Source organism: Benincasa hispida, chromosome 9, assembly GCF_009727055.1.
Source record: "Benincasa hispida cultivar B227 chromosome 9, ASM972705v1, whole genome shotgun sequence".
Classification (NCBI taxonomy): Eukaryota; Viridiplantae; Streptophyta; class Magnoliopsida; order Cucurbitales; family Cucurbitaceae; genus Benincasa; species Benincasa hispida.
The window spans coordinates 42,771,570-42,781,480 of record NC_052357.1 but is presented as its reverse complement, the minus strand read 5'-3'; the positions used below and the strand labels follow the sequence as shown (position 1 = coordinate 42,781,480).

The 9,911-nt window shown below is 31.7% G+C and overlaps 1 protein-coding gene across 1 annotated transcript; it reads right to left on the bottom strand.

Moving 5' to 3' along the window:
- Positions 1-4,258: 4,258 nt before the first annotated feature.
- On the bottom strand, positions 4,259-5,372 carry LOC120086596. Its single transcript, XM_039043326.1, has one exon. The coding sequence runs from the start codon at positions 5,145-5,147 to the stop codon at positions 4,614-4,616; it is 534 nt and encodes a 177-aa protein (XP_038899254.1). The 5' UTR covers positions 5,148-5,372; the 3' UTR covers positions 4,259-4,613.
- Positions 5,373-9,911: the final 4,539 nt, after the last annotated feature.

Sequence of the window (9,911 nt, the reverse complement as noted above, 5' to 3'; positions counted from 1 at the left end):
TTTTTTTTTTTTTTTTTTTAAATTTTTTTTTGTTTTTTTCTGACAGATCCGTCCCATGTAGTTGACTTTAAGCCATTGCAGTTGAATGACAACTTGAAGCTACGAGGGAGAAGCCGGTTTAGAATTTCTCGGCAGAGAGGTAAAGACGTTGCGCCACAGGGGGATGGCGCTTGTGAAAGTCCTTGTGGAGAATCATTAGTTCAAGGAGTCACTTAAGAGTAGAGAATGAGATGAGCTCAGTACCCAAGAGATTTTTCAGGAACGAACTTTCGAGGACGAAATTTCTTTGAGGAGGAAGAAGTGTAACACCTCCGGAGTTTTTTTTTTTCAAGAATGAATTTTCGAGGACGAAAATTTCTTTGAGGAGGGGAAGAATGTAACAACCCGCACATTTTTACTAATAATGTAATTTCAGTAACTTTATTATTTGGAATTTCAGTAATTATTATTAGTGGAGGGCATTTTTGAAATTCAAGTGTAAGTGCGGGAATTAATTGTTGACGTGAAGGATTATCAAATTTGGAAATTTAATGTGCCTGGAATTAATTTTCTTTTGAAATGAAAAGGAATTTAATAGTATAAACCGGGAAGAGGAATATAAATATATATATGTATTTTTTTTATAAAAAGTCAAACCCCACCCCCCTTTTCTGTCCTCACGTTCGTGAGTCCGTCACGCCGCCCAAAGCCGTCCGTGATAACTAGTTTCTCTTTCATGACCTCCGTCCACCACTACTCAGCGTTCGTTCGCTTTTGCCGTTCACTGAATTCTTATCGTATTGGGTAAGATTTTTTCCGTTTGGGCTTGTTTTTCGTGTTGATTTCTTGAATACTCATTTACTTTTGGCATTCAATTGTGTTGCATACCTATTGTGTTTCAGACCTGCGATTCAGTTTGTGAAGTATTGAGGTGTTTGTTCAGTGAAGTTGGAGTTGTTTTAGCGAGTTTTTGGTAAATTCTATTGCATTTGACTACCACTTGCGGATTTATTTTGGTTGTTGAGAAATTTTGGTAAAGTCATTTGGAAGTGATTTTTGACGAAGCTACATATGGATAATTTATTTGAGACATTTGGTTAGTGAAGTATGTATTTGATTCAAGCTTTTAATCATGTAAACCTAATTTCAAATTATGATTAGGGGGTTTGATTCAAGAATTTCATTCAAGATGAAGAAGAGTTTGTTTGCTAATTATTTGGGCTTAAAATTGGAGGTTTGGAAGGTGAATTCGAATTGGACCATACCTTAGGTAAGGTTATCTGAAAATATGTTGTAATATTTGGGTGTTTGGAATTTGGCCTTAACTATTAATTTTAAAGCTTGGTTTATGTTTAGGCTTGATTAAGGATTCAAGAATTTCACAAAGATTCAATTGCTTTTTGGTTCGACCTAATATCAAGGTAAGTAATCTTACTACTGGAACTGCCCACGGGTCAAGCATTAGATGTATGCTAGCATGTTAAATGAAGGTATGGCAGATGACAACATGAAAGATTGATAGTATAACATGATTAAAGTATGTTCTATTACGAGATCTGAATTATTTATTTATGCACATAGACACTTGAATGCTAGTATGAGATGGTATGTGCTTCCATGGTTGTATTTGATTTGATGATATTGAGGTATACATGTATGTTGTAGAACCATGATGTTGAGGTATATGTGTATGTTGTAGAACCATGATGTTGAGGTTTATATGTATGTCATAGATTCGTACAGTGATGATTATGATGTTGAGACTGTGTAAATTTCCTTACTGATTAGTTAGATGCCCATTAGATTTTGTGTTTCCTTCGGGATTTACCAGTTTGTATTTCCTTCGGAATTCACCAGTTTGTGTTTCCTTCAGGATTCACCAGTTTGTGTCTCCTTCGGGATTCACCAGTTTGTGTCTCCTTCGGGATTCACCAGTTTGTGTCTCCTTCGGGGTTCACCAGTTTGTGTCTCCTTCGGGATTCACCAGTTTGTGTCTCCTTCGGGATTCACCAGAGGTAGTGGGCATACTTAACTACAGTAGGATAGAACTCAGTCTTCTTCTTGTTTCATGTGCATATGTGTCCCATCAGGACTAGAGTAGTTTATATGTTTCACCAGAGGTGGGTATCTAGAGGACATAGATGCCCAGCCTGACCCTTGTAGTGGGGTTACTTACTGAGTATTTTATACTCATTCTTTCTCATGTTATTGTTTTAGGTAAGGGTACAGATGCACTGGTGATGGACAAGCGGAATTCGTGATCGAGCCACTGGGACTAGTTTTTACGCTTCCGCATCATGAACTTTAGAGTTCTTTTCATGTTTCTCTTAACTTTTAGTTTTGATGTTTAAAACTTACTTTAAGAATCGTTTTTCATACTCATTTACTATCCTTTATGATTTATGGATACCATACTATTGTTTTAGTATTTGAATTTAATGAAAGTCTTTTGAACTTACCTTATTTAATTAGCATTTATTTCACCATAATTGAGTGTCGTTTGGAGTTCCATGCATGCATGTATTTAGTAACGGCCTAACTTAAGTCCTAGGGGGTCGTGTCGTTACAGATCTAACAAGGAAAAAAAGAAAATTCACTGGAGAATTTGGAAAAAGCCTTGCTTGAATAAAAAAAAAAAAAAAAAAGCTGGGTATTTGGGGTTCATGGATTTTAGAATCTTCAATCAAGCTTTGCTGGGTAAGCACGGTTAACGAATCTTGAAAAATCCCAATTCTCTCTTAGCCAAACTTCTAAAGGGAAGATATTTCTGGAATGTAGATTTTATGAAGGCTAATTTAAGGCATATTTTGTCTTATTCCTGGAGGAGTATATTATAGGGGAGAGATCGGTTTAGCCATGACATCCACTAAAGGATTGGAAATGACAATGAGGTTTCCATTATGGAGGATCCTAGGATCCTTAATGAGGGGAATTTCAAACCAAGTTGGGCGATGAGAGTGTAAATGAAAAAAATGTGCTCTTCTTAATTAATGTTGAGAGATCGTGGAATGAAGGTCTTCTTAAAGATCTGTTTCTTTCTCATGATGTTACTGATATTAGAAAATTTCTATTAATATGAGACCATGCGATGATGAGGTTTTTGGCAATTTGATAAAAGAAGTCTTTTTTCTCTTAAAAGTCCTTATCACTTAGGGCTTATGTTGTGGTTTGTCTGTCCCGTCTTCGTCGAACTTTGTGGTGCCTTCTAAATCTTAGAAGGCATTATGGGCTGCCAGGGTCAAACCAAAAGTTAAACATTGCTATTGGAGAATATTTAATGATTTGATCCCTACCATGGTCGACTTACACTTTAGAGGGATTTTTTCTAACTCTCTGTCCTTTTTATAGGGCCTAAACAGAATCTACTAGATATATCATGTAAGAGTGTAAGCTTTCACGTTCTATATGAGATCTATTCATGTCATCTTAAATTGGTCTGTTTGGTGTTGGTAAGGGTTGGATGTCGCCTTTGGACTACTGGGATCTATGGAGAGGCTAAAGTTCTAGGGAGGAGATCGATTGTATACTGATCTTCATGTGGTTCTTGTGGAGTTTTCATAATGAGATATGCTTCAGCAATGGGGCCCCGATGTCGTCTTACTAAGTAGGTTGATCAAGAGTCATTTGGCTGATTTGGATGGATCTTTGGGCGTGTTCGCTTCTCATGATCCTCCTTCCCCCTCCAATTCCTCCTCTCATCTCTGTTGGTGTCCCCTGGTTGTCTATGGATGTGGTGTGGTCTCCCTTGAAGGTCAGAGGTGGTTTTGAGATCATTATGTTCAAGTGCTCTTTAATAGTTGCAAATTTACCCATAGGAGGGGTGACATTAATCTTCTGGAAGCCAAGGCCATCTTGGAGGGTCTGAGAGCTATCAATTAGGAATGGGATGGGTCCAACCCTCTAGACGAAGTTGAGTTTCATTCATTGGAGGTTATCAACCTTTATCAACGGGGATATCATGGTTTTTATAAAGGATATTATTTTTGTAAGCAAGTTTGTTAGTGCCTTGAGTTTTTGTCATTTTCCTCGAGAGGTGAACAGAGCTACTCATGCTAGTTTTTTCTAGCTAATATTTTCCCCATCATTCTTGATGAGGAGGTTGTGATGTAATTTCTCTTGTTGTTAATGTTAGCCTAAAAAAAAAAGCAACAATAAACTTAGGAGTGAAATAAATGCTTATAGACTTAACTTTCAAAATCTAAAAACAAAAAATCAAATGGTTATAAACGAAACTATAAAAGTCAAATGGTGATCAAACAAGGCTTAAACGGTTATTCGAAATTACTTATTCCTTTTTACATCATTAGAAATTATGGTATATTTGTAACAAAACCCAAAGTACCAAAAGGTTACTTTAACAACTATGAAATTATTATACCTTTTCTAAATCTAGCCCCAGCAAAAACATAAATTCTAGAACCGCCCAAATTCATACAAAAGATCACAAATGTCAACATTTCTCTGAACATTTACCCCTTTTACAAGAAATGAAGAACAATAATTTGGATTGAAAATTTTGAAATATTTCCAATGTTAAAAGGGAAAAAAAATAAACCATGTAATCAATTGTAATTTCTTATTAATTTATACATTTTCTTTGCCCCCCAAAAACGAGATCCTCCGTATTTTATTTATCACCGTGATGGAGTTTGCAGATTCCGGCGGGAATTGTTATGGATCAAGAAAAGCTTCTTCAAAACCTTAACAAACGCCGTCTTCCCGGTCGCTTTCCTCGTCGTCGTCACCGTGCCGGAAGTCTCCGATAAGTTTAATTCCGTCATCCGACGCCGCGTCTTCACAATCTCAATCTCCTCCATTTCCGCCGTTTTCATCAACCTGGATCTCCGACTCCTGGACAATTCCTCGTTGAAATTCTCCCAAAGCACGTCCATCTTCTCCGCCGCTGCCGCTGCCGTCTCCTCCTCCTCCTCTGCATCGCTCGAAAATCTCCTTCTCTGCAACGACGCCGTAAATCTCCCCGACGGGAACCGATCGCTGTTCCCACCGTCCGCCGCCGTGTCTCTGAAATTCCAATCGCAGGATGTTTGTTGGCGGTAGGAAATCGGAGATGTGGCCGGAGAGAGACGCCATAGCGGCGGCGAATCGATGCCGCAGCGGCTTAAAGGCTCTAAGGCGGTGGGGAAACTGAAATCATCTTCAACCGCCATGGAATTTTGAGATTATGATTGTGAAAATTGAAATTAATTTGAGAGAAGGAGAGAGGAAATTTGGATTTGGTGGTGGTGAATTTGTGTGTTTTTTGGGTTTGGGGAATTTGCAGTTCAACTGCTTCAACAAGTTGCTATAATTTCTCTTTAATTTTCTTATTTATTCATACCATTATGGGATGGATTTTTCCCTTTTCTTTGCCCTCTAAACTGAAATTTTCAAATTTTTCTTTCTTTATTTTTAGTATATCATGCCATCATTGCAATATTATTCTTTTTAATTTATCTGTCCTTTTATCTCAAAAAAAACGAAACGAAACAAAACAAAACAAAATTATGTTTCCTTTATTTGTTTTAAAAAAAAACCTTCATATTATCCCTTTTTTTGTGGGTTAAAAAAAATCTCTAAATTTTTAAAATTTTTAACAATTTAATCTTTAAACTTTGATTTGTAACGATTTACTCTTTATACTTCAATTTTGTAACAATTTATATAAAAAAAATCATCAAAATTAGATGTCAATTATTATTATTTTATGATTTTTTTATATCCGTGAGCATTTGAGTTAGCTTACGTGCATCTCGACCAATCTCAAGGACAACTCTCTTGACCCTACAATATTTAGGTTTCAAGAAAGCTTATAGGAAATTATTATTTTATGATATAGATTTTATATTTTGTAAAAATATTGATTCTCTAATTAATTTATTAGTAAGAAATCTCACTAAACCTTAATTCTAATTTCTACAATAAGGACTAAATCTTTATAAATTTCAAAGTACAAGAATTGAATTGTCATATAACAAAGTTAAGAGACTAAATTGTTACACAATTAAAAATACAGAGACTAAATCATTACAAATCAAAGTTCATGGACTAAATTGTTAGTTTTATGAAAATTTGAAGACTGAAAGTGAATTTTAACCATTTTCGTGTAATATTCTAAATTTCGATCACTTTAGACCAATTCAAACATTACGTGGTAGATACGACACACTTTATTTACGCCCTTTTAGGTTGATGAGAAGTTAAAAGAAAAAAAAAACTTTTATTTTTCTTCTTGATGTTATTTTGATTCTACATGCAACCATCGTGTTTTTGTTTATTACAATTTTTTATTTTTAGATTTAGGATTCCATCTATCAACTTTTTTTTCTTGTCACACATTCCACATGTTCTCTATTTTGGGTATATATTTCATATAGAGCAATGATTAGGTGTAACTTATACTGCATTTAACTCTTATGCTCCGCACATCTCTACCATACAAAAAAAAAGTTAGAAAAAAAACTATTTTTTAAAAAATAAAAATGTCAGTGACAACATTTTATTGGACTATATGGATACATCAAGATAGGTACATCCAAAAGATCACTCAAAATTTTCTCTTATTCTCTTTCATATATAGCTACTATATGTTATCCTGAGTTATTATTCTTCTTCTTTTTTTTAAAAAAAAAATTTCTCTTATTCTCTTTCATATATCACTTAATGTTTGTTATTTTAACTAATTAATTTGTATTAACGTTTCTCTTTTCTTCAATAATTTTCTTTTTTAGATTAAGAGTGGAAAATACACCTAACTTCCTAAAAAAAAAAACAGAAAGAAAAATACACCTCGACGTAATGTTGTCCAATAACAATTTAAATAATCGGTTAAAAACAACTTTTTACTTCTTTTTTTTTCTCCATAAACTATTTTTCGAGTTTTTTTTATTTAATTTCAATCTTTTATCTTTTTTTGGACTCTTCAATTATCCTATCCAAATTTACCTATAACACAATTAGTATATATTACGCTAATAATTTTCCAATTAATTCGATAATCCAAATATTTTGGAGTTGGAGAGAATGAAGAATGATTATTAACTAGTACAAAAGAAATATAAATATGAGATTGTTTCGATTCTAGTCAAGTAGATGAAAGGGATCCATTAATATGATCTATTTGATTAAATGATTTTGTTTAAAAAACAATGGAAAATTTAAATAAAATTTTTAAAATATATATTTTTAGTTTTCCTTTATTTTCGTATTTCTCCTTTCACCTTTTCGTTTATTTTTGGAAACATTTGTTTTGCTCTCTATTACTACTTTAAAAGTGACTGTTTCTGTCAAATTACTTTTTTTTTTTAATCTTGTTTTCATTCACAATTTCAACATAATATACACTCAACAAGTTTCTCGAAATATTACGTAAAACTTTCATTAAATCGTTTTCAATAGAGAAAACAATCCTCTACGTCATCATCAAATGAATTTTGTTTATAGATTTAAACCATATTTTGATATATATTTTCAGCTTTTCTTCATTTTTATTTTTATTCTTTCATAATTTTGATTCAAATACTTTTAAAATGTTTGTTTTTTTTAATCTCTATTACTACTTATAAGTGAATATTTTTGTGTTAAATTTACTTTTTTTTTTTTTAATTTTGTTTTTATTCACAATGTCAACCCAACATTATACTTAACAAGTTTAGTGAAAATATTACCAAAAAATTATATTAAAATGTTTTCATTTACACGTGTTAATATTCTGTAAACAAGGAGATCAAAACAATCTCTTTTTAAAAAGTATAATGACAAAATAAAGATTTTGAAAATGTATAAAATATTGTGAGTTTTAATGAGATGTTTTTTCCTTTAAATTTCCTTAGAAGATATATAGATTAAAATATTATTTTAATCCATGGAATACAAATTTTATTTAATTTTAATTAATGTACTATCAGATGTCCAAAATTTAACATTTATATTTCTAATAAATCATAAATATAGTAATCTAAAATTCATTTTTATTAAATTTAGTAAAATAATAATAGGATTTTGTTGTAAATAGAAAAAGTGAATACACATTAATTTTTTAATAGAAGGACTAAATTTAGAATTAAAACGAAATTTTAGTCAAGTAATTATAAATTAAAAAATATGGTTATAAATAAAGTAGAGTAGGTGGAGATGCAATGAGAGAAAAATAAATAAATAAATAAATAAATAAAAAATAAAAGGAAGAAAGAAAAATGCGGAGGGTGGTTTCGTTTGAGTTTGAAGAGACTGATGTGGCGCCGGATTGGGTGCAATAATTTGGATGACGTGGCATTTAATTTGACGTTCTTTTAATTTGTTTAATTTAAAAGTCTTCACTTGGTTTTATTCATAAATAAATAAATAAAAGTCTTTCACTTGGAACGCGCTCTCTATATAATCCACCGTTTACCAATAAGGAAATGGCACTTGTCAACTCCACTTTGCAACTCTCAAGTTTTCGCATTTATTTTTGGAACGGATCTCTTGTGTTTCACATCAACTTCTTATTTTCTTTTTCTTTTCTCTTTTTGGTGGAATATGGAGAATGGAGACGGTACGAGCATAGTTTAATTGATATTTAATATATGTTAAGGATAATAGATTTGTGATTCACATTAAATTTCTTATATCTGTTGTATTAAAAAAATGTGGAGCACGAAATAGAGTGTCACGTTTATGGGGAGAAATGATATATAAGAAGATTACACCTCAAATATATATATTATATACAATAATAGTGTTTAAACTCAAAAGTTATCCAAATTGTATAATAAGGCTTATAATTTGAAATAACCAAAAACTTATACATTAAAAAAACTCAAAAGCTTGTGAAGATTCTAAAGGGAATCGAGGCACGTTTCACTGAAGACCATTATTCACTATGCACTGGCTGCAATTAGAGATATAATGACTAATTCTAGTAGAACTGCAACCTTAATGACAAAATTGTATACTTGTTCTCAACTGAACTCAAGATCAAAAGAAGAAAAAAAAAAAAAGAAAGGAAAAAACTATTCAATTTGCAATGGGATGCTACAAATAAAGAAACAAGTTGCTATTTATAAATTAACAACTTAGTAACTTTCCAAAATAAAAAAAATCAAATCAAATAAATACAAAATTGAAGCATTTGTCAAATTTAACTCAATGGAGCTGTTAGTTGACCAAAATCAAACATAATTCATTTAAATAGAAGAAACTACAAATTTAACTTTCATATATGTATTGAATTTATTTGATGGTTTCAATCTAACTTGAAGTTTCTAATCATGAATTTAATCTACACAATTAAATCCATTTTTATCTATTTCAATATTTTAAGAATGTTTCATTTTTTTTTTTTTTTTTTTTGCATTATAGGTATCTAACAACATTTTTTTTTTGACCTAGGACAAAGGATCACTACTTACAATGGAAAAAGCGATTTGGGAGATAAGAGAGTACTTTGTCTTACACATATACATGCATACATATGGAAGAATTTCGTGTGATGAATTACTTGTTGAATGAGAAATCTCTATAAAAATTATTCCTTTAATATGAGGTTCCTTAAAGGAAAAAATCTATAAAGAAAGAAGGAAAACAAGTCTCTACTATTTATATCTATCCTATATTAAAAGGAGCAAAAAGGGAAAAATATTTACATTCCTTTTTGTTGTTATGTTTTATGTAATACCTATTATATCCTTACAATTTTTCATACTCTTTAGGGAAAAAAAAAAGACTTATGTAGAGACACATAGTATACAAACGATTAGGTGGGTGGAAGAAAAAATCGACTTCTCACTACAACGGCAAATAGAAACAACACAACTTTTTTGCTGTATTATATGGGCTTGATCTACTATAAAAATAAAGAACTTGATAATCTCATTGTCATGTATCAATATTCACAATCTCAATGTGATGCCACAAAAAGTTTTTATATCAAAGAAACACCTTTCTAGAAATAG